This window comes from Bombus affinis, chromosome 6 (genome assembly GCF_024516045.1).
Source record: "Bombus affinis isolate iyBomAffi1 chromosome 6, iyBomAffi1.2, whole genome shotgun sequence".
Classification (NCBI taxonomy): Eukaryota; Metazoa; Arthropoda; class Insecta; order Hymenoptera; family Apidae; genus Bombus; species Bombus affinis.
In genome coordinates this window covers 15,807,400-15,831,174 of record NC_066349.1, presented here as the reverse complement: position 1 = coordinate 15,831,174, position 23,775 = coordinate 15,807,400, and the positions used below count along the sequence as shown (strand labels likewise).

Sequence of the window (23,775 nt, the reverse complement as noted above, 5' to 3'; positions counted from 1 at the left end):
ATAAAGAAAGGCCGCAGTAACGACAGGGTCCCTCGACTTCCGCACATTTATCGTCCGTTTTTCCGATTCTCGGAAAACTCGAGCTTCCGGTCGAGTCGTGGGGTTGCAACTCTGGCAGAGTCGAACGTACTCCAACGCATACTCTTGCTATCTGTTCGAAAGGAAAAGCGTGGCGAAGGCGAGCGCGCGGCTTTGTTTTTCGAGTAACGCTCGGCGAACATCGCGCGGTAGTTAGGCGCGCGAAGGCTGCGTACGCTTGATTCGCCGAAAATAGCCGGTAGCGTAACGCGCGCGCGTATCGGGCAACGTCGTCGCGTCGTAGAATCGCAAGAGAAAATAAATTTCGTGACTGGAATCTGTTCGAGGAATCGTTTCTTTTCGTTGATCCCGCGAATCGGAATGTTACGATGGAAGAAAGATGAGTCGCATGGTTCGCGTTTCGCGGTCCGCGCGTGGTCGCGTAGTCGAGCGGATCGCGACGCTGCCTACGATATTTCGAAAACGGCGCTTCCCACGCGAACGTCTGTTCAGCGTTTGCCGCTCGTTTATTTTGCTAATTCAAACAAATGCTCTCGATCGATCGTTTATGGCGCGCGGCTGGCACGTCTTTTCGCGGCGTGGTTTCTTTCTCGCGATAAGCTTTAGAGGAAGATGGGTGGAAGGGCCACTCGGCCAGATGAGAAAATCGGGCGAACGTTAAGCAACGGTCGACCGGTGAATCGAAAGCGAACTCGTTGGCCGAGGTTTGCCTTTTCAGGTCGCGAAAGATGTTTGGCTCGCGTGCGAGCGATATCCCTAAACGACCTTGCCGCGAGCATGTCCCACGTTACGTACTCCGAACGTGCAATACGTACGTATGTGCTTGCACGAGTTAATCCGAGTTCCACTCGATCCGATCCGATCCGATCCGATCCGATCCCCTGTCACACCTTACGATATCATACGATACGACGCGATACGATACGAAACGATACGATACGCGTTATTATCGTCGAGCGGATCACGGCGCAGCTCGAGCGAAGCGTCGCGCTTACCGGATACGAGCTGTGGCGACCGACACGCGCGCGGCAACCGACAACGCGTCAACAACGACAACGGCAATATCGCGTAACGAACCCGACGCTGAGTCCAAACAGATTCGAACGCTGTCCGTTACGCGGAGAAAAATGAACGTAAGATCCGAGTGGAAGAGGAGATATCGCGGAGCAACGGTACTCTTTGGCCTCGTGCTGGTCCCCTCGCGTTGCAACGAGCAGCGAGCGGTCCTCGCGTCATCGGAGGAGCTTCGCGTCCTACGTAGTAGGCGAAATTTCTCCGTAACGGTGGTGAGGCGATACTCGATCGGAGGACCGTGCCAAGCGAGGTTTTCGCACGACCTTGCACTCGTTACGCGAAAGAAAGCAAAAGCGAATGACGCGGTTGCAGTTTGACGTTCCGCTCGTTGCAAACAGGACCGTTTCTCGATCGTTTCTCCTTCGTCCATTTCCCTCCGTTGTCCGTGCAATCTGCTTTCCTCTATTTTTCGTTCTTCGATTCCTCCTTCGTCTTGCTGGCGCGTGCGTCAACGATCGCAGATAGCGCGATCGAGTATTAATTCCGCGTTTTTTTTCGAGAGACACGCGCGAAAATCGACTCGCGCGTTCAACCGCGATGTCGCGAGGTAACGAAACGAGTAGCAACGATATTTAACGCGAACCAGCGATGGCCAAGTGGAATTTAATAAGGAGTCGCGCGCAACGAAGCTTCTAGTCTAGCTTTCTTACAGTGGCTGGTTGCAAGGGCGCGCTTCCACGAACAAAGCTAACAAGGTAGGTAGTACTTCTCGTTACGAAGATCCGCTCGCGGAATACTCCGCATCGTCGAGACGCGGTGGAGCAGAGAGCAAAGAAGGAAAGAGAGGGAGGCGATGAGAGGATCGGAGCCGCTCTTCGTCCTCGCTAAGCTGCCGCGGAACAAGAAAGGAAGAGGCGCATACCTAGCGCGTCGTTTCTTTCGCATCGGGTCGAATCGATCGTAAACTCGTTAATGGTATCGAGGTTAATGCTCGCGGATCGATCGGGTCGGCGAGCAGGCTGTTTGTGCGAAATCCTCGATATTCCGCTGCCGGATATCTCGTAAAAACGCCGTATTATTGAATGCTCGCAGCCGATACGATTATCGAATTGGAACACCGTCGATAGAATGGCCGGATTTCGAAGACGTTGCCGTTGACGAACGCGACGGCACCGATCGAAAAGAATACGTGGCCGGCCAAGAACCGGGAACGGAGGTCCACCGAGTCGGCGGAGTTGCTCGTCGTTCGGAGTTCGGGGTCGGACGAGTCGTCTCGAGTCGTCGTACGCCGCGCCGAGGAATCGGCATTTTCCAGCATTCCGATCGAATAGGGACGCGCGTGATAGCCTCTCTTCTCCTCTTCTCTCCTCTCTTCACGCCACCGGCCCCTAAGATAAAACGTACGTTTCGTTGCCGGTGTGTAGCTACTCGTTCGTGCTCCGCGACGCGACCAAACTTTTTCTCCTCCGTCTTTCTTCCTTCTCTCGCCTCGTCTCGCGGATCCGTCTTCCTTTTACCTTTCTCAGCACCGATTCGCGCAATCCGGTCGACCGCTGCCGTCGTCTATCTTATCGCTAGTGTATGACCAGTCGCGAACGCGACCACGATCGAACGAGTTGCCGCCGTGCGCTACGTCGGAGAATGCTTCTCGAGATCGGTAGTCGTCGTACGAGACGCTCGTCCACTCGTTCCGAATCGATGGAAATCGGACGGGTATCGCGTTTTGTCGCGTACAAAAATCGTCAAACTACCGGCTGATCGAATCGGCGATGTCCTAACTCCTAACCTATGCTTCGAAGAGAGAGAGAGAGAGAGAGAGAGAGAGAGAGAGAGAGAGAGAGAGAGAGGAGAGAGAGAGAGGCCGAGTTCGAACGTTCTCCCCCTCTTTGTCGAAACCTCGCTCGCAGTTTCTCCTCCGCTGTTCTCTTCACCGGTTCTCCGAGCGAACCCACTCTCTATCGGAGGCAACTGCCTCCTCCTCTTCCTCCTTCTCCTCCTTCTTCTCCTCCTTCTCCCGATTCCCAAGCTCTCGTTCCTCCAGCTTCCCGCGCTGTTACTCTGCCGCCACCTCCTCCACCACCGCCACCACCGCCACCGCCGCCACACCGTCACCTCCGCCGCTGGCCCGACGACCATCTCCGACGTAGCCACCACTCTCGGCCATTTCCAGTCGCCTTTCCCCGCTGTACCTCCGCTCTGGCTAGTCCAACACGCAGCTACGGAGCCTCGTTAGTCGTTACACGCTCGAACGAACCACGGTGGTGGAAGTCGCAACGGAACTTTAGTGCAGCTGCGGCGAGCAGCTGACGCGGAATCGTCGGTAGTTGGTAGTCGAGGTTGCCCCGCGAACGCAGTAGCGCGCTTCGATTCTTCGAACGGTGGTTTTCGTTTGTGACGCACCGCGCGCGCGCGCGGTTTTGTACGCGGTTGCGAGCACAAACGCGAAAGTTTGTCGAAAGAGTGTTGCTGCAGGGATTCCACAGAGAGAAAGAGAGAAAGAAAGAAAGAGAAAGAGAGAGAGAGAGAGAGAGAGTGAGAGCGCGTCGTTTCGAACACGTCTCGGGCTTTCCCGCTCGTCAAATGTACCAAGTCTCGATTTATCGCGGCCAACGGACAGTAGCCTCGTCGACGCGTCGGCGCCGAGTGTCACGGGTGCGTGGCGATACTTCGACCGAGTCGACGTCGACGGTTCCGGTAAGTCGATTCGTTCCGATTCCACCGAATTTTTCGTGGTTCGTACTTTCGAACGCGTGGAACGCGTTTTGCCGACCGATACGTTCGCGCGTGCCGGTTTCGCGATCCTGCGAATGCGACGCGAACAACGAAACGTCGATGCGACGAAACGACAAACACCTGTGACGTCGAGCATGTAACCGCGACGTTCGCCCGGAATCGAACGATCGATCGGTCCAGCTCGCGAACGATCATTCGAAATCGAACGAGCTGTGGCGCGTGGAATTTGCGCTCGATCGAGGAGGGTTAAAGAGAAGAGGAGGAAGAGAACGGTCGCGCACGATACAGGATCGAAGGCGGCGCGTAGCCATCTGACAGCCCAGAACACGGTGCTAGATGTCGCCAGTGACGCGATCCGCTTTGTCCCGCTGATCGTGATCGTCCAAGACTCGCCGGCTCGTTCCCCTTCTCCCGTCCGTTTTTCCTTTTCTTCTCTTTTCTTTCCTGCTCCTCTCGTTTTCGCTGTTCCCGCCGTTTCGATTTCCTTCTTTCTTCCGATTTCCCCGTTCTGCCCTCGCGATTACCTTCGACCGGCACCGACGCGTAAAACAACGAACGACAAGGTAGAGAGGGCAGGCGAGCTAGCGCGTTCAAGGTGCTCGCATACCGACGCACGCGCGGCCGGATCGCGCGCTGGCCCTTCTCGTTCCACGCACCTGTTCCGTTGTTGTCGTTCCGCCACGGCGTGCTTGCACGCGACAGCTCGTGCCACTTACCTCCAGTTACTCGTCGAGAGCCGGCCTCTTCGCCGATCGTGTAAGAACACCGCATCGTCGATCGAGCGCGCGTTCGTCTTCCACCTTCGAAGACGACGTTTCGTCTCGTCGCTTTCCTACGGTTTGCTCCTCGCGGACGTCGTCGCGATCGAATCGTGGGTGTCTTGGCGTAGCCGCTCGTTCCGCGAACCATTCGCTCATCCGCGTTTTCCCTGGAACGCCGTCGTCGTTGTTTCGTCGTACGCCGCGCGTAACACGATCGTCCGACCGAGCGATCCGGCCAACGATCTCGCGCGTTTTTCTAGAACGAAGCTCCGAAGCGAAGTCGACCTCCTCTTCTCTTCTCCTTTCTCCTTCTTCCTCTTTACCTTCCTTTCCTTCTCTCCTACACGGCTGTCCGACCGTACTCGGTGATCGACGATCGCAAGTTATTCGCAAAAAGACGAACGCGCGTTTCAATTTTCGAGCCAAGTGGGTACCGTTCGTACGGTCGCGAAGCACGGGGAACGTGCGAAAGAAAAAACGAGGTAGAACGGCGCGCAACGTACCGGCACGTTGCGCGATAACGCGTTTCTTTCGGACAACCTCTGGCGAGACCGAGTCTCGCGGATCACGGTTTTTCGCGTGAAAACGTTCGCCTCGAGGAAACAGCCGTTTACGTAACGCGACCGTAGGTAATCGAAATAAGTTTTCACGCTGTTCCGCGACGTGCACACTGGCCGCGTGCTCTTCTCCTTGACGTTGGAACGTCGGTTCTCGATCGGGCAACAAGATCTGGTCTCGAGGATCGCGTTCGAAAAGGAAGGTTCGGTCCGTGGGACGCGACAACCCGACCAAATACCTGCTGCTGGCTCGTTTGTCCTTAGCGGTTTATCCTCGTCGGCATATCTCCGTGAACGCGACCGAAGAACCGTGCCGATCAGGTGTTATCCCCCTGTTTCTAAATCGGAGATAAAGGGAACTCGTCTCGTCCATTAGGACGCGAGGGAATGGGGGTCGCGGAGAAGAGAGAGACGGCGCAGCGAGTAAGAATTCGGAGGCAAAGCGAAAACAAAGAGACGGGCGTGCGTTCGATGGAAATCGCGTTGGAAGCGATCGCGAGTGTCACCGAGGACGGAAAAATTTCGCTCGACTTTCTAAGCTTCGAAGGCAACGATCGTAGGTTTGGCCGCATTTTTCCCAGTCGTAGGAGAAGGCGTCGCGTCGCCGCGCGAGATTCTATGCAAATCTCGGTCGACAACGCTCGCCCCCGGATCGAGCGAGGACGGCATCCGAAGCCGATGCGACGAGAACGAGGCGCGCGACCCCCGTGAATCAGGCGGCTGATCATCCAGCGACCGCGTGGTGGCCGCGAGTGGATGAGCGATCGTTTCGCGAGAATCGGTGCGCTTGCACGGAGGACACGAGTCGGTCGGTCGTAACTACGCGTTTCTCGGAACTACTACGAACCGGCTGTTATGGATTTCCGAAGAAAGATTCCGTAGGTTGTGCGTGTGACTCGTGAAAATATACGAAGATCTAGCGCAAATATACCGACGGCAGGAAGGTTACGACAACAATCGTTGGATAGACGATGGCGAGCGCGCGTTTCTCTCTACCATCGTGCAACTCGTTCTCAACAAGCGCTCTCGATCGATCGTTCCTTTCTTTTCTTTCGCGTTTGTTCGCGAGACGCGGCGAGGGGAGAGGAGGCGATGCGAAGCGAGGCGAAGCGACGCGTTCCGGGGGTTACTCGACACGGCGGGGCGCGCCGCTATCCACAGCCTTGATCCGAATTCGCGCGCCAGTCCGGCGCGCTTTTTCCCGTAAATCCATTCGTCGAGTCCGTTTCTCCGATTTCGATCGTCGTTGCTGGCGAAATGCGAGGAAATCGTGGAACGTCGCCCTGGGCAGAAACGCGACAATCACTGACGGAAGCTTTTGCTTTCTCTTTTCTAGTAAATCGTCGTGATCGGCGGCGAAGGGGAAGACCGAAGCGAAGGCGACGCGCACAGCGGAACGATATCGATGTCGAGGATGAGGACGGGACGATCGCTGTCGAAACCGTTGATCCTAGTTCTGGCCCTGGCTTTCGTTTCGCCGATCGGTCGGTGCGGCGCTTCGGAAAGCATAATAGGTGAGTTCGCTGTGACAAACGGCGCGGCGGTGTCGCTCGATTCGCGGGTTCGCGGTAACCATCCGACCGCGATCGCGATCGCGATCGAAAGTCAGTGTAACGAACGCGAACGCGAGGCGGGTCACGCTCTATTAACGGGTTTTAAAGCCTCTATTCTTAGTCCGTCTCCATTATCTACCGGTCTATTTGCACCGCAAGTGGTCGGGTCGAATCACGACTCGCGGCGAAACAGGTCTCCGAACGTTTCAGAATGACGGCACAGTCGTCCGTGTTACTCCACGGTAGACGAGAAATTCCACCGATTGCCCGAGACGAGTCGAGTTGCGTAATCGCGCAGGAACGAACGCCCGCGCGTTTGCCTTGACTTTCGATCGAATCCATCGAAACAGCCTTCTCGTTCGTCCGTCCGTTTCCATCTTCGTTTCGTAGCTGGCTCGAATCGAATCTCTCTCTTTTTCCTCCTTTCTTTTTCCTCTTCTCTCCGCCGTTCCCTTTCTTTCTCTTTCCATTTCCATTTCCAACCGTCTCGTCCTACGATGCTTCTCGAAACGCCCGAAAACAGAACGTTCGAAAGAGAGGAAGACCGAAGAAAATTCCCATCGCCGTTCATTTTTCACCGATACGCGTTCGCCCGTGAAACGTCTCTCGCGTTTTCTCGTTTCGTCGTCGCGTTCGCCGCTTTCTCGCGAAACGGAACTAAACGCGCGCGCGGGTGAGAACAAGAGAAACAACCGGCGAAAGGAAAAACGAGAGAGAGAGAAAGAGAAAAAGAGAGAGAGAGAGAGAGAAAGAGGAGAGACCGCGGGGAGGACACTGCCAGTCGGGGAGGGAAGGGGGAAGGGGGGAGGAGGAGAAAGAGAATGCGAAGGAAACGGACGGCGCGAACGCCAACGCCGCCGCGTTCTTTCTCGCACGCATTCCTGCGCACTTGAGAAAAAACAGAAAGAAAACAACCGAAAAGGGAAGAGGAAACGCGTGATTTACCAGCAGGACGGAACGGATTTCTCCGCTTTTTTCCCACTTTCCACGGAGTGGAAATTCGAAGGGAAGCGCGATGGGGAGCCGCGCGACTAGCAACAGAGCGCGACGTCGAATTATCGCGCGCCGAAATTGAAAGAGCGCGAGACGAATCGAACGAAATGGTATGGAGACGCGCGGAGACGGAAGACCGGTGCAAGTGTGAAAAGAGCGTAAGAAACGGCGTCGAGAGTCGTGTTCGCGTTGGAAAAGCGCCGTGGAGAACGCGATGCGCGATCGTCGCTCGCGAATAGATCGCCGTGCGAATCGCGAACAGGTTAGGGGCGCACGATGTTAAAGGAAGGTTGTTTAAAGTGTGCAGGAATATGTGCGCGAGGAAACCGAGAGGGACGTTGCGACGATGGCTTCGCTGACCTAACACAACGCGGCTGGGGAAAGGCCGGCCGAACCGTCGACCTCCCATAGATATTTGACCTTCGATGCGCGCACGATCGATCCCACTGGATATCGATAGCTGTGTATCACGTAAGTAAGAAAGAACGACGGAGAATCGAGATTCCGATCGACCGCCACGACGCGACGCCGAGCGTCGCTCAACGACCGCGATCACCGAGCGCGTCGCTCCGGTACTCGCTTGGTACACAGGCGACGCGAGCGACGAGGAAGCGTGGAACAACGGCGAAGGTCGATTCTCGAAACGAGCGTCGTTCGATCGCGGTACGATGTGGCGCAGCGTGGCGCGGAGCGGAGCGCAGCGCAGCGATCAAACGTCGGATTTATCGGCGCTCGTAATCGATATCGGGCGATCGCGACGCGTACCGATCGCGTCGCACCGTTCGCATTGTTATTCGCCGTTCACGGCCTTTGCTTGCAGGAAGCCGAGAAACATGCGACATCGAAGGAGAAGATTTCACCGTGGACAAGATCCCGAATACCAGATGTTTCAACTGTTTGTGCAAGGTAAACGAGGACGACGGGGCTCCGCGAGGACAGCGTTCAACCACGCGCGTTACGAGAATCTTGAACGCGATACGACGCCACGTTCGCAATTCGTTCGCGTTTATCCGAACCTATCGGAATAAGGCAGAAATTCTTCCGAATAAGTGGCGATCGTTGGCGCGAACGCGATGTTAGCGAGACGGCCGGCGAAACGACGACGTCGATGACGACTATCTCGGTACGTTCGGTTCGTACTCGATCCGAATGGACCGATAGATGGATCGATCGAGTCTTGGATTAGCGGTCTCGAACGTTACTCTCGTCTGATGCTTTCATCGGCGATAATCTCCATTATTTTCGAGAGTCTCGACCTTCTCGCTACGAGACCATCCGTGACCCGCGCGTTAAATAGCTTTACGTAATCCAACCGGCAGATAAACCACAAAGGTTTAATTATAGGCCGCGCGATAAGAGGCGCGAGAAATAATTACGCCGGAGTTGGACGATAATCGCGCGGCTGGAGGCGAGATCTCGGACCTTGGGCATCGAATCGAATCGCCATGCGATTTTCATCTACCGCTAAACGATCCGCTGTTTCTTCTGTTTCGCAGAATGGTTTCGTCGAGTGTAGGAAACAGCAGTGCCCCAGTATCGAGGGTTGTTACACGTTGTTGGAACCACGCGAGGAAGAGTGCTGTCACAGGTGTAAAGGTAAGCTGAAACGGATGCGTTCGACCAGGTCTAATTTCGTTGCACGAGTCGACGTGGCTCGTTCGAGTAGCTGGATCGTGCACGGCTCTCGGAGAAATGGATTCATACAGAGTAAAAGAGAGAAAGAGCGAGAGAGCGTGTGAGTTTCGACGCGAGTGGAATGTCCGGGGCGGAGCATTGTTCCTAGGGCACAAAGGCGCTTCTGTTCGTCGATACGTCGCGTTGATACGCCGATAAACCCGAGCAACTTGGGCATCGCGATCGGCTGTTTACACCGGCAACCGTCGCGTTGCGTTGCTCCACGGACCGACTCTTTGCTCGATCGAGGCCAGAGGATTTCTTATCGTCCGTTTCCTCTTCTTCTTCTTCCTCTCCTGCTCTTCTCTCGTCTCCGTTAAATGCGCTCGGCACGAGCCCTGATTTTGCCACTGCGAAATTAATCGCACCGTTCTTCGTCGCTTCTTCCCCTTTCGAAAGTTTAATCGGTTCGATCGGCCGAAGGTTGTACGCGGAATGGAGTCCATCATGAATCCGAGACGGAGTGGACCGAGGAGAACGACCCATGTAGAATCTTCACTTGCAAAGCCGGAGTGATCACGGAGTCTCGACTGCACTGCTATACGCCTTGCGCCAATCCTATTCCGGCTGCGGCCGGCCAATGCTGTCCGGTGTGCGCAGGTGAGTACGTCAACAAGCTGGACGATCGGTGACTGTTCCGTGTGTTGGACTACACGCGAGATCGCTTCTTTCGTAGGGTGCAACGTAAACGGACAGCTGGTGACGGCAGACAGATCGGTGACCACCACCGAAGATCCCTGCGTTACTTGCAGATGCAACGCTGGCGGTCGATTAACGTGCGCGAAACAGGCCTGTCCGGTGCTACATTGTCCCGGCTCCAAGATCGTTCACGATTCCGGAGAATGTTGTCCACGTTGCAAAGGTAGGGCAAATTTGTTAGACGGAGCGATACGCGCGGTTCTCTGGTCGATGTTTCCTTGCACGCACGTCTTTGTCAACAGGCAGTCGAAGATACTTGTCGCCGCCGAAAGGCGCGTGCATGTTGGGAACGGGTATCTACAATTCCGGCAATCAATTCTACCTGGATCAGTGTACGCGATGTAGCTGCTCCAATTCCACCGTCTCCTGCGTTCGAGAAACCTGCCCGGTACACGACTGTCTGGCCGAACATCAGATCGCTGTTCCCGGTCGTTGCTGTCCCCAGTGTTCCGAGGTTGAGGAGGTTCGACGATCTTGCACCTACGCTGGCAAAACTTACGGGGCGAGTATTTATTCCGATCGAGAAGTACAGCCATCATCGTTCGATCGATCCGCTGCTCGTCGTTCACCCAACGCGATCTCGTTCAAAGATTTATTAAAGGTTCTGTTTTGTCCTAGGCAGGATGGCGAAAGTTGGAAGCTTGACTCGTGCAAGGCATGCGCCTGCATGCAAGGTAAAGTACGCTGCGCGATGCCGATGTGTCCACCGTTGAATTTGCCCTGCCCTCCAAACTCCAGATTGGAACATCCGGAGGGCCAATGCTGTCCTCGTTGCGTGGAAAGTAAGCGCACCGCCACCACCGCCAAGGGTCCACGCGTCGTCGCGATCCTTCACGCCTTTCGCACGTTCGTTGTTCGCAGGTGACGGAGTATGCACCGTTTTCGGGGATCCGCACTATCGTACGTTCGATGGCAAGTTTTATAGCTTCAAGGGATCTTGCAAGTACCAGCTAGCCAGCGATTGCTCGGGACACACGTTTAGCGTTCGAGTGACGAACGACGCCAGGTCGACCAGGTTCTCCGCATGGACGAAAACGATCGCGATCAAGGTGAGCGACGGAGATGTACGCGCCGATCGATCGATCGAGCTCGCTCTCGTCTCGAGTCTCTCTAACCGCGGTGATGGTCGTAGGTAGGCGACTTGAAGGTGAATCTCGGGCAGAAGATGCGAGTGAAGGTAAACGGGAAGAAGGTGGAGATACCGTATCGCATGGCGAACCGGCTGGACGTGAATCGCACGACGGACAGCATAATCGTGAGCACGCAGATCGGAATCAAGGTTCTGTGGGATGGGATCAGTTTCCTCGAAGTATCGGCGCCGACTTCGTACAGGGGACGGCTCTGTGGTCTTTGCGGCAACTTCAATTCCCTACCAAAGGACGATTTTACCAATCGAAGGGGCAAACTGTTGCAAGATCCTCAACCGTTCGGTCAATCTTGGCTAGTGGGGGCCAAAAGGAGCTGCGTGAGGCCAAAGCCGAGCGTGAGCCCTGATCGGGCCAAACGTTGCAGAGGACGAAAAGATCACAGGTACGGAGACGTTCGATCTATCCGTCGTACTCTCTTTGGCTATTTGGATTTTACGCGTCCGACAGTAGCCAGCAAATGTAACAACATGGACGTGTGTCGCGCAGGTTATGCAACAGGCTGAGGTCGCAGATCTTTGACGCTTGTCACAAGAAGGTGAACCCGACCATGTACTACAAGGCTTGTCTACAGGACATGTGCGAATGCCCGACCGAGAACTGCTACTGCGAATCGTTCACCGCATACGCGCACGAGTGCAAAAGGCTGGGCATTCAATTGCCACACTGGCGAAAATCGACCAGATGTCGAACCGGTTGGGACCAGTTCTCGGCATCTGGCCCATCTCTCGGTCCACGTTTTCCTTGATCCATGCGTACGTCCCCTCCTTGTCCTTTCTCTCGAGCGTCGAGCTTCGAGTCTCGAGAAAAAGAGAGAAAGAGAGAGAGAGAGAGAGAGAGAGAGAGAAAGAGAGAGAAAGGTGTCCGAGGCGATCGACGTCCCGACCGCGAAGAAACGATCGTTCGCGCCTCCTCTCCTCTCGGTCTCTGTCCGCGTTTGCCGGATTCGCGAGCGATCGCTCCGCGAAATTCTCAGCTAGTCACCGCGTTTGTTAGCCGCGACGAACCGATCGATTCGCACCGCAGACGAGCAAACGCATCGCGCACCATCGTACAACTACTGTACACCCGCGTCCCGTCGACGATCGCCCTCCTTCGTCCTCGCGAGTACACGACGTCTTCCTTCCCTCTCCTCATCCGATCGCGAATCCTATCGAGCTCGGACGATTCCGAAGCACCGTGCAGTATTTCGGCCGATGAGCAGGCTCGCGGCATATCGTCTACGTCCCGGCATTCGTTAAATCCTCGATATTCGTAGATTTAAGCCGACATCGCGTAAAACCGCGATACCACTCCTACTTTCCATCCTTTCTTTCACGCTACTCCGCCTCCCCTTCTCCTCCTCGTCGTCGTCGTCGTCGTTTCTCTCTTTTCTTCGTATGTATATAAACGTCCACGTTTTTACGATTAGATGTTCGATCTCGACGAGACGTCGTCGACTGTACATAAATACCCCGGACCAGGCTCGCGAAACAGCGAGTCGATTCTTCGCGGGACGTGTTCCCACCGCGATTTCTATACCTTTCTTCAATCGTCTCGCGTCTTTATTACCTCCTCTACATTTTGTTATTACTTTTCTCTCGCACCCTACTCCTACTACTATTTTTCCTATTCGTTTATGTTACGCGTCCAAATTGTACATAGTTCGAGTATAGACACGTGCGTACGCATACGCGCAGCGACACGTATATGCGTCTACAAGTTCAACTATATCGATATAATCGTCAACGTCTCGCGAAAGAGTCGCAAATATACCGGAGATAGTCCAAAGCCTTAGCCAATTTGTATCGACTATAGCATAGAGATGTTCTGGCACGCATCGAGTACGAACGAAATAAATGAGTTATATTCGTAAACTTGACAACGTTTTCATTGCATACTGTGAGAGAAATGGAAGAAAAACGAGCCCACTTACCACGATTCAGGTTCGTATCTTGAGTTCGAGACGCAGTCGAATGTTCGAGGTGAAAATAATACGTAATCGGTAAACATAACCATGTTCACCAACTGGACGTTCCCTTCGGAGTTGCCGCGCTGCGCGATCCTTTCATTCAGCAGCTGGCAGCAATGGCGCGCGCGCAGATTCACGTCTTTCGAGGATCGTATCACCGTATTTTAAACGAAAACCAATTTCGCGTAAGACAGAATAAAACACACGCGACGAACGGATATCGCGCGTATTTGATACGTGGGTGAGACCCCGAGGGGAACATGCGAACGATTTACATCGTTGAAACTCTCGTTAGCCGGGAAAACGATTTAGAAAGCAAAGATCGACGTGCTGTGCGAGACACGATGGTCGAGGACGCGAAACACAGCGAGGAAATCGTACACCGGTACATCGCGACGCCGAATACGACCCGAGGTGCGTATCGTCGTACGAAATATCAACGACGACGAGGTCGACAATGACACAACAATGACAAAAACAACACGATCTCGTAATCTTCTGGCAATTTCGACGAGCGAATCGTTTACCGCGTTTCGAACGGTTCAACTTTCGTCGATGCTTGTGGCGAGACAAGTGGCGTCTTCTTGCGGACGGCAACATCGACCGAAAGAGCGCGCTGCCATTGCCAGTGCGCGTGTTCCGATTGGTGCAACAGATACGCGGTAAGTTCAAACGAAATTTTTCGTATACGCGCAGTGGTTTTCATTGTCAGTATACGTACGAGTAATTTTTCTCATGACACGATTCGAAACTTTTATTACGACATTATAAATGCAGAAAACATTTTAAAAATATGTGTGTACGAGCGAACGTGTGTATAGTGTTATACGACGTGTAATCGAGATAAAAGAACAGAATTACAACTTCGAGAGTGACCGGAACTACGCGGATTACATTCGCTACATTTCGAATATCCCCGTCCTCTTCTTTTCTCCTTATTAATGTCAATTTTTCGTATTCGAACAAACAAATTCGTAAACCTTATCGATTTAACCACTCTACCGACCAACCGTTTCGCTACTTGTGCAAAGATTTCTGGAACGCGGTCGAATCCTAAGCTTCAAAGATTCGAGCGTTTTTAATTTCAATTTCACGCGCGAAAGAAGACACGTAGCGGTGATGGTCGCGTTAAAATCGAGGTACGCGAATATGTTTGTTCGTCGCACTGAAAACTGCATAAACGGTACCGTTCTCTATCCCTTAGTTTTAAAATGTAAGTTTATTGAGAACAGCGAACAGAGTGCGAAGGATAAAAGGGGTATAGAAAAGGAGGTCAGAAGCAGAATCGGAGAGGAAACAGTCAGCTATTATCCCTAACCGAGATAAAGAAAAATCGATAGAAAGACGTCATTTTTTTTCCTTCTTTTTTCATTGTTTCCTTTTTTTTTTTTGGAGAAAAAACAAGAAAAGAAAGAGAAGGACAAAAAAGAGATAAATCGGCACAACGATTGTGAAATCACTGTGTCGCCTCGCTGGAACACCAGCGTCGAGCGAAGCTTACGTATGTATTTAAGTAAATACGTACGCTATCGCAGTCTCGACGAAAAAACGAAAACGCAAGTATGTAAGTACTTACGTCGCTGAGTACCGACACTTGTAGGGCGATCGGTCGCTACATTTCTAGTTTCTCTGTTATTTCGGTTTCGAAATATATCTCGCGAATCGAATTGTTTAAACGCTTCGCTAATCGATGGCTACGGCTCTCGAAATCATCCGACGATTATCTTTGGTTAACGTTCTTTTGACAACAACGTTCGAATGTCGCGTAGAGGCTAAAAGAGCGTTACGAAAGGTGTCACGGTACAGTGATGGGAAAAAGTACTATCTCCTTCTCGGCGACGAGCAACGAGAAAGAAGAATCGCCATCGCGCTTAGAGCAAATTCTTTGTCGAATTTCATTCCTTTTTTTTTTTTTTTGTTGGTCTTTTTTTCTTTTTTTCGTACAAAAATAGATCTCGGGCGTAGATTACGTAGCCTCGTGCCGGAATATTTAGGACCTCGATGGGACTCGTCGGTAGAATTATCGTAAATGTTCCGAAATCGATCTTGCGGCGTAAAACGAATTCGGAACGTAATTTACGCGCGGCTATTTTCGACTTTTCGGTAAATTAAAGGTGAACTTTATCTACGCGGTAGAAGCAGCACGTGCGTCGTTCTATTATTAATTATACGAACCGTTTGTTCAGGGAATCAAACAATACTCGTTTCCTTAACGAATAAACGAGCGAACCGTGGTAACGCGGCCAATTCAATTAGACAACGACAGTGGAATATGGACGAGATTACGTAAAATCGCCCGATTTGCTGATAGAAGAACAAGATTGGATCACCCGCTGAATAAGGGGGCGAGAACTACGTCACGATAATTACTTATTTATTGGAACACGCTTAATCAGATGTAATTATTATGTTCGACTTTTTCCAAACTTGTAAACTCGTATCTTTTCGTTGTTGAACGACCAAGATGATACAGGATTATCAAGTTATCCAAGTTTCAACGTTTTGACGGATCTAGCTGAATCACTAGCGTATTCATCTTTTAGCATTTTCAACGATCAAACGATCTGCAAACTCGCGACTTGAGCATCTCGAGCTACAAATATCTGTACCTCCGCGTATAGCAATTCTTGGTAAACTAAACTACCTTCGTCATTCGTGCTACGTCGAATGTGACGACAAACGAAAGATCGTCCGCGTGGAACGTTCAAGCGCAGCGAAAAGATACGAGTTTTTAGCGTATACACGTGGTTCTCGGCGAGTGAGCGTCGTCCTCAAGGATGCCAAGTAAAATACCTAAACGGTAGGTATTTCAGCAATTCGTAGTTCGCGCTCCAACTCAAACGCGTCTATTTGTCTCGACGTTCCGTTGTTGTACGATTACACCGTCACTCGACGAGTCGTGAACGCGAAACGAATAGAAAAAAAAAAAAAAAAAAAGAAAGGGATGTCCGTTCGAGTTAACGAGTCAATCAACTCCGTGTATGTGTGTTTACGCGCGTGTGCGCGCATGCATATGTGTGTGTATATCTATCTATCTACGACAATTACGCGCAGTTAATCGACAAGTAATAATTAATCCTACTATCGAGCGTCGGCGCGTTAACCGACCGAGAAAGAGAAATCGAGGAGGAGAACGTTTCACGATCTCGAACGATTCTCAGCGAATTCTCGTGTTTCTTCTTGTTCCATGCGACGTTCTACGCGAGATATTCGTCCGTTCTCTTTACGTCGGATCGTTCTCGTCCTCGATGACGCGAGCCGAAACAAGTTCGATAGAAAAGACGTATATCACTGGAGCGAGGATTTCAGGCACGAGAAGAGTTTCATCAGGGAATACCGAGGCGTTGCTCGTTTTATGATCTCGAGCAAAGTCGAAATCGACAAACGAAAGGAAGCAGAGGAGACGAGGTGTGTGTGCTGTCGAGAACAGCTGTTCATTGTCTAGAACGGTCTATTCACGTGGCGAACACGTTGCTCGAGGCGCAGAGTCGTTCTTTCGACCAACGACAACGTTCAACGAGCGCGGTGAACGTTGAAACGGCAGCAAACATCTGACGGACATTGGTTATAAACTAGACAAGAACAACGTCCGATCGAACAGGCAAAACAACCGTGTACTCTTCGCGATCGTTAAACGCATCGTCGATCTTTTAGCAGCTCCGACCATGTGTTGTATATGTAACCCGTGTAACAACATCACCGACATTCACCGCGTACCCTCGCGTGGTATGAAATTAGTTTTACGATCGTAAGTCTTATTACCGATATGGTGGTCATCGAGCACGTTCCTGGCAACGAATTAATAGAATTCGTAAGAAAACACGCGTCAGGTTCGTGCTCCGACGATATAATTCATTAACAGTAGGAAACAAGAATGATTGTATCGCGTAATAATTCTGCTTCGGCACATGTGTATAAATGTAAGCATGTACCTGTGTTGTATACGTGTTAGTGTAAACGAGTGCAGATATACGAAACGAGAATATGAATCGAATATTTATAACGCTAGGAAATTTCAATTTCAATGGGAGATAAAACCGGTGCATGAGAACATTCGAATACTATGTGTAGACGTACTTTAACTACTCGTAAAGATCATAGAGACGAAAATTGTATCTAACGTTAACGAAACGCGGATGGAAATTCAATACGTATAACGTTAACAATTTCAGACTATTTTTAGAAGATTATCTATGTAATAATAACCATGATAATATGACAGTAAGAATATAATTCGTTTGTTCGGTATGCATCGTTTATATATAAATGCGTGTATTTCTTGTGTCTGTGTACGTGTATTTCGGAAGGCAACGGTAGAACATACCGAAGTAAACGTATAACGATAACGTACATAGGGCAGGGAAAGGGAGAGAGAAGAACGAGTATCGTAATTAGGAAATATCCTCGATTCTTGGTAAAAGCGCAAGAGGAAGCACGATGTTTCCTCAGCGAATGATCGTAGTTTATTTTCCTTCTTTTTCTTACGATCTCAGATTCGTTCGACGAATCCATTATTCACGCCGGTCCTGTGAGTTTTCACGATACTAACGCGATACGAGCGACCAGACGTCTCAGACTACCCCGATCTTTATTTTAAAGATACAAGATGAAAAGTTTCGGGTTGCATTTGCAACAGAGAATGATCGAAAAGAGGAAGTGATTGGACGCGAGGAAAAGGACGGAAGGGAGAGAGACATTGAGAGAAGGGAGAAATGACGGTGAAAGCCCTGAGTAGCAAAGAGTCGGAAGATGAACGTCGAAGGAAATGGAGAGATTAAAACTATCCAGTGACTTAAATATTCTATCGATTTAAACGTGTTGCACGAATTCTGGATTGAGAAACGAGAAACCCATAAACTCCGTTTGATCCAGGTTCATCATAAATAATTTGTCCGTGGGCGTTAAATCCGTCTTCTCCGAGGTGAACTGTTTATCAAAGTTGCTCACGTCCTTGCGATGTTTCTACGGGCAAACGTTCACGCGTTATTCATCTTTCATACCGTTTGCCTTCGCGCCGTTTGTACGCGACATACTCACGATTTTTGGTTTGAACGGCGGTTGCACCTCCCGATTTTCTATCTTCTCCCAATCGATCCTTCGGAAGAACGCGTGGCTGCGGACGTCTTCCTCTCCGCGTAGTCCGCAACCGAGTCTCTTCACCGGATTCTTGGTGAGGAACTGAAAAACCAAGGTCGAAATTGATAATTTAATCGCGGTTAAACCACTAAATCGTCGACCAATGGGCCGACGCTTACCGCTTTACAAATTTCTCTGGCCTCCTTCGATAAACTCTTTGGGTAGCTAACGTTATGCTCCGTAATCGCGGCGAACAGTTCCTCTTCGTCTTCTCCGTCGAACGGCGGCTGACCAACCAACATTTCGTACAACAGTACGCCGTATGCCCACCAATCAACCGACTTTCCGTATGGTTGATACAATATAATCTGCAATAAACGAGCAAACGAATCGATACGAGTCGCGTATCCTCGTATATATGCGATGTACGTATAGTATATATATATATATATAGTATGCTGTATATGTTGCGATAGCTTTGGTCAGGAATAAGCGAAACACTAACTTCCGGTGCGATGTAATCGGGTGTTCCGCAGAACGTCTTGGTAGTCTTGTCTCCGTTGATACCTTCTTTGCACATTCCAAAGTCCGCGATCTTGATATGGCCGTCTTGATCCAGCAAGACGTTGTCCAGCTTCAGATCTCGGTACACGATACCTCGGCCATGAAGAAAGAACAGACCGATCGCTATTTCGGATGAGTAGAATCTACGAACGATAAGAGTATGGTCGTTAAGGCGAACGATCGCTACCGCGTGAATAGCGCGCGATTTTCTTCGACGATCGAGACTTACACTGCGACGGGCTCTTTGAACTTGCCACACTGCTGTATCTGGTACATCAAGTCGCCACCGTTTACGTATTCCATCACGAAATACAGTCGGTCCATGGTTTGGAAGCAAGAGTGTAGTTGCACCAAAAACGGCGGTTTACTTGACAACGCCAAAACGCGTTTTTCGACCATAGTACATTCTACGTCGTCGTCCTGTATTATGATGTCTTTCTTCAAGATCTTGATGGCGTATAGTTCGTCGGTTCCTTTCCTTTCCGCCAACATCACCTTAAACACGACCCCCGTAATGTACATGACGCGGTCCAAACGTACGTGCATTTGTCGCTTTATTAATTATTATTTGTTTAAATATCTATGCATATGGAACGAACGACTGACTTTTCCGAAGCTGCCTTTGCCGAGCACCATCAGGAAGTGGAAATCGCTCGCCCTTATTAAGTCGCTCTTGCCCATGTTGTGTGGCACTTCCTTGTCCTGAGTCGCCGTCGTTTTCCTCGTTACCGAAGTTTTCTACGGGATAAAAAATCAGAATAATTGTTTATTATCGGAACGTGTCGCTTCGTTGTTTTCTTTTTTCATTTTTCGCAAGCTCGTCGTCGCGGCATTGCCCGGCAAGAAACATACTCGCACTTTCATCTTCAACTCGGCAAGATCCACACCCTCTTCCGGCACAGGTACATTGTAGTATTCTCCTTCTTCTTGCGTGAGAAGTTTGAACCATCCGCTGGCAGGCGCTTTGATAAGCTCCGATATGCCGAACGACAGCGAACCCATGAAATCGTTCCTCGACGTCCGATCCCAATCCCAAACTTCGATCAAAAGTCGTCTGTCCTTGTCCTCCGGTTTCAGATCGCTAAAAATCGAATCGGTCGTTCTTTAGCTACGTTCTTACTTCTATTCGCGTGCAATAAACACATCTTCTTCGCGTCGAGATTAAAAACCACATCTCTCGAAATCGTTTCGAGAGGAAACGAGTTTTACCGTCACTTACAAAATGATCGTCTCGTTCCACTCGGGATTCAACGAGGATTTGATCGTTTTCGTTTTCTTCTTCACGTTGTCCGAATCCGGAATCAACTTCAGCTTGACGTAGGGATCCGACAAACCGTTTGGATCCATCGGAATCAGATTTCGTCCTTGTTTCACTGTAATCGCAGTCAAAGTTTACGATAATTTTCCTGACGTTCGGTACATTGCTTGGTTTGCTTTTCGCTCTCGCTTTCAACCGTCCTACGCGACTGTTCCGTTCTACGAGCAACGGAGAAAGGGTAGAATTTCATTTACGATAATCAACGACCGTTTAATATCACGGCCTTGAGACGAAAGAAGCTTAATTTGACCGGTAATAATCATCTAATAATAAAGATGTTGCGCTGGTCGCGTCGCGTCGCTCCGGGGCCCTATTTCATCTCTTGCAGAGCCAGCCGTTTGACGAAAGAATCGATAAATCGATTACAAGGGTATTTTTAATGGTAATTATCGCAGGATGGTGTAAAAAGACTAAATCCATTTTATAGGCGAACCGTGCTACACAGCTGTGGTTGCTCGAGTTGCAAATCTATGTACGTGCGTCGAACAAAGACGATTGTCGCGCGTAATACGCATACCAGGAATAGTCGCGTTTTTGCATTCGTCGCAATTTTTGGTCCATTGCAATCGGCGATGGTTGGTCGCGGTTTTTGAAAAATATATCTTCTATCTCTGAAGGGGTGTTTTGAATTAGAATATTCTAAAACAGCGTCTTTTTACGATTTTCTTTTTTTTTTTTTTTTTTTTTTTTGAAGGGAAAGGAAGGAACGAAGTTATTGAATCTTGAGGTATGGTATTATATATATTTAACGGATACAAGAAAATTCTGTTTAAAGTAACAAAGGAAATTGTAACTGATTTCTAAGCCTATTTCATGGGCTGCAGTCTTCAATCGGCGTGAAAGATCCTCCTCTTAATTCTTGACTGAAAGAAAAAACCGTAAAAGGATTAAATTATTGTATATTTTTCTTCTGGGTGAACTAAAAAAGCTTTTCAAAAAGTTTATTTAAATAATTGTTATAGCATCTTAAAGTTTATTATTTTTTTAAACCCACCAAAATTTTTAATTTTACATTGTTTTCTGCCATTGTTTAGTTCACCCAGAAGAAAAATATATAATAATTTAATCCTTTTTTGGTCTTTTCTTTCAGTCAGGAATTACGAGGTAAATCTTTCATTCCGATTGAAGACTGCAGCCCATGAAATAGTCTTAGAAATTTGTTATAATTTTATTTTTTTACTTTAAAAAAATTTTTTGTATTCGTTAAATATATATAAAACCATACCTCAAAATTCAATAACCTCGTCTCTTTCTTTCCCTTCTAAAAAAAAAACACACAAAAAGACGCTGTTTTAGAATATTCTAATTCAGGACATCCCTTTAACCCCTTAACCTACAACTACGGGCATAGCCCGTAGTCGATGATCGGACCGAGCGTAAATATTACGGGCGTAGCCCGCGCGCGTAGTACGTACTACACGAGTCGTGCGAATGGCTCGAAGGCTGCGCGAGCTTGTTGACGTTTTCGGCCCAAAATTCTCGAACGTAAATCGTAGGTTAAGGGGTTAAACTAGAGACAACTTTCGTTCCGCTTGCATTATAGAAGATATAATTATAAAATACGAAAGATACATGGCACGTTACGTTTGCAAATCCTTTCTCTTTTCTTCTCCGTTGTTCGCTCGTACAACGAAGAGGGAAATCGTCGTAGGGAAAATCGAGAGCAGCAAAGCGAAAGGTAAACGTACCTTCGACGGTGAGCTTGTTTCCGGAACATGAGATGTGCAACAACATACGACCACGTCTCTCGGTGTGATCGCATCCGCAAAGATTCGGCACGCTCTCCTCGCATCTCTTGTGTACGTTCATGTCGCATGCTACGTTATTAGATCATGATCGATTATAATCGTTGTCCGATACTCGCTGGCACGTTTACGTTGCAGCCAGACCGGTAATCTCGTATATTTTCTGTTTTTTTTTTTTTCTTTTCTTTTTCGTATTATTCATTTACTTCTTTTCTTTCGTACGGTTTCTCGGCATATTTTGTCTGAAAGTCTTGGTTCGAGCAGCAGGATGCAGAATAGGGGCGCGGTTCGTTACGCGTTTCATTAGCCATCGAAACTGCAGCTGTCGACCGTCTCCTTCTCTCTGTCTTTTTCGTTCGTTCATTTTTCTGAACTTTCTTATCGATTAGGCTACTCGAACGTTACACGCGATCGAAGCTGGTTCGGTCCGTTTTTCTCATCTTTCCTCGATGGAAAGACGATTCGAGACGCGCGATCGCGGCTGCAGTCGAAAGTGCACACGCGCGGAACTTAAACGAACAACCGTCCGAATGACATGCTCGATCGACGGAGGTTCGTGCATAAATCGTAATACAAAGGGAGTTTGTACGAATTACGAGGACATTATCGACTGCCGGTAAACGCAGTTACAGGCATTTCTTCGTTCGTTATTTCTCTTTGCTTTCGTTTACGAGATTTTCTTGTCACGCGATCCGCGCATCGATCGGTCGATAACACCTCGTAATCCTGATTGCGAGAAGTGGAGTACAACGAGAAGCTGCCATTATGACAAACCACGTGATCTGGCATAATATACACAAGATCTATATCGAACAGGTAATTATCGTTGGAAATCGATATCTACGCGTTCGCATCGGTATCGATAGCGCGTAAAGGAAAGAAAAGACAGCGATCGTGAAACATATGTACATAGATATGTTCTCCCGTGCGCATACCAAGCATCACAGAGAAACCAGAAGAGAACAAAGTGTTACCATTTAACGAAATTCCATCGAAGGATACGAAGGAAAGTTTTGACACGCGCGAGTACACATACATAGATACGTATGTACATATGTATCTGTATACACATATAGTAGTATATTGGAAAATCTAATATCGCAGTTGACACGTATGAATGGTATGCATGATCTGAAAATAATAATATGCAATCAAAGGGTGGCATAATCAACGAAGAAAGGTAGGTGTTGCGTTCATGTTTACTCGCTAATGAGCAAAGGACAAATCTACGTATACGTATTATGATAATTACGAGCATGCATCGTATGTACAATAGTGTAACAATTATGTACCGTATATACAATATCTATGTATAAAGATCGCGAACAAATACCGTACGTACACTGTTGTTAAGGTATTTTATATAGATGTATGTATATGTATAGGAGGCGGTGAGCTCGCCTAACTGTGCGATAGGATGTGGCAAAAAGAGCAACGGGGTAAGCAAGCGAGGAGCTAATAGGCAAACAACCAAGTGCAAGGTGTTCCCATCTTCCACTTTAAACGGAACGGGTAACGTTTCGCAGCGAATGAGGGTGCAGTATCGCCGACAATCATCGAACGAAGATACGAGCAGAACGGGATAGCGTTCCTTCTTAACAAACAGGCAGAGATACGGATAACGATGTTCCAAGGGTAAGAAAATTATTCGTACCTACCAACGTCGTGAACATCGTAAACGTTGGCTATGGACGTTTCAAAGCGGAGGTCGAAGATCGTCGATCTTACGAGCCACGTACACGATCCACGCGAGATAGTTTAAAATTCGCTTGAAAACGCGACTTATCTATGTATATATGTATATGGTATGTAGATATATCGATGTAACGAGTTCGATACGTCGGATATACGCAGAAGGCTTTATGAGAAATTGAAAAGTAAATCGAGGATGCAGGTTGTCGGAAGAAACGAACAAGGTTCTGACAGCGAACCAACCAATTGGTCTGCTCGAAA

The 23,775-nt window shown here is 49.5% G+C and overlaps 2 protein-coding genes across 8 annotated transcripts in view; one reads left to right on the top strand and one right to left on the bottom strand.

Annotated features, from left to right (window-relative positions):
* The first annotated feature begins 1,682 nt into the window (after positions 1 to 1,682).
* On the top strand, positions 1,683 to 13,024 carry LOC126917398 (BMP-binding endothelial regulator protein). Of its 5 annotated transcripts, XM_050724219.1 has the most exons (12): positions 3,759 to 4,542; positions 6,441 to 6,618; positions 7,951 to 8,121; positions 8,471 to 8,556; positions 9,147 to 9,246; positions 9,748 to 9,924; positions 10,001 to 10,186; positions 10,266 to 10,525; positions 10,646 to 10,805; positions 10,885 to 11,072; positions 11,156 to 11,553; positions 11,658 to 13,024. In XM_050724219.1, the coding sequence occupies exons 3-12, from the start codon at positions 8,076 to 8,078 to the stop codon at positions 11,914 to 11,916; spliced, it is 1,860 nt and encodes a 619-aa protein (XP_050580176.1). In that variant the 5' UTR covers positions 3,759 to 4,542; positions 6,441 to 6,618; positions 7,951 to 8,075; the 3' UTR covers positions 11,917 to 13,024. The 5 variants fall into 5 exon arrangements, with proteins under 5 accessions (XP_050580175.1, XP_050580174.1, XP_050580177.1 ...); XM_050724218.1 differs by lacking the exons at positions 3,759 to 4,542; positions 7,951 to 8,121 and adding an exon at positions 1,683 to 1,808; XM_050724217.1 differs by lacking the exons at positions 3,759 to 4,542; positions 7,951 to 8,121 and adding an exon at positions 3,599 to 3,747.
* Positions 13,025 to 13,843: 819 nt separating this feature from the next.
* LOC126917397 (protein kinase C, brain isozyme) overlaps positions 13,844 to 23,775 on the bottom strand; it is a 24,915-nt gene continuing 14,983 nt past the window's right edge. For all 3 annotated transcript variants that reach the window (XM_050724212.1, XM_050724213.1, XM_050724214.1), the window contains 9 exons: positions 21,766 to 21,894; positions 19,979 to 20,132; positions 19,612 to 19,840; positions 19,366 to 19,497; positions 18,989 to 19,254; positions 18,701 to 18,902; positions 18,375 to 18,563; positions 18,157 to 18,297; positions 13,844 to 18,081 (listed from right to left, as the gene is read on the bottom strand). In XM_050724212.1, the coding sequence (XP_050580169.1) occupies positions 17,929 to 18,081; positions 18,157 to 18,297; positions 18,375 to 18,563; positions 18,701 to 18,902; positions 18,989 to 19,254; positions 19,366 to 19,497; positions 19,612 to 19,840; positions 19,979 to 20,132; positions 21,766 to 21,894 (1,595 nt within the window). In that variant the 3' untranslated portion in view covers positions 13,844 to 17,928. The remainder of the gene's footprint in view (positions 18,082 to 18,156; positions 18,298 to 18,374; positions 18,564 to 18,700; positions 18,903 to 18,988; positions 19,255 to 19,365; positions 19,498 to 19,611; positions 19,841 to 19,978; positions 20,133 to 21,765; positions 21,895 to 23,775) is intronic.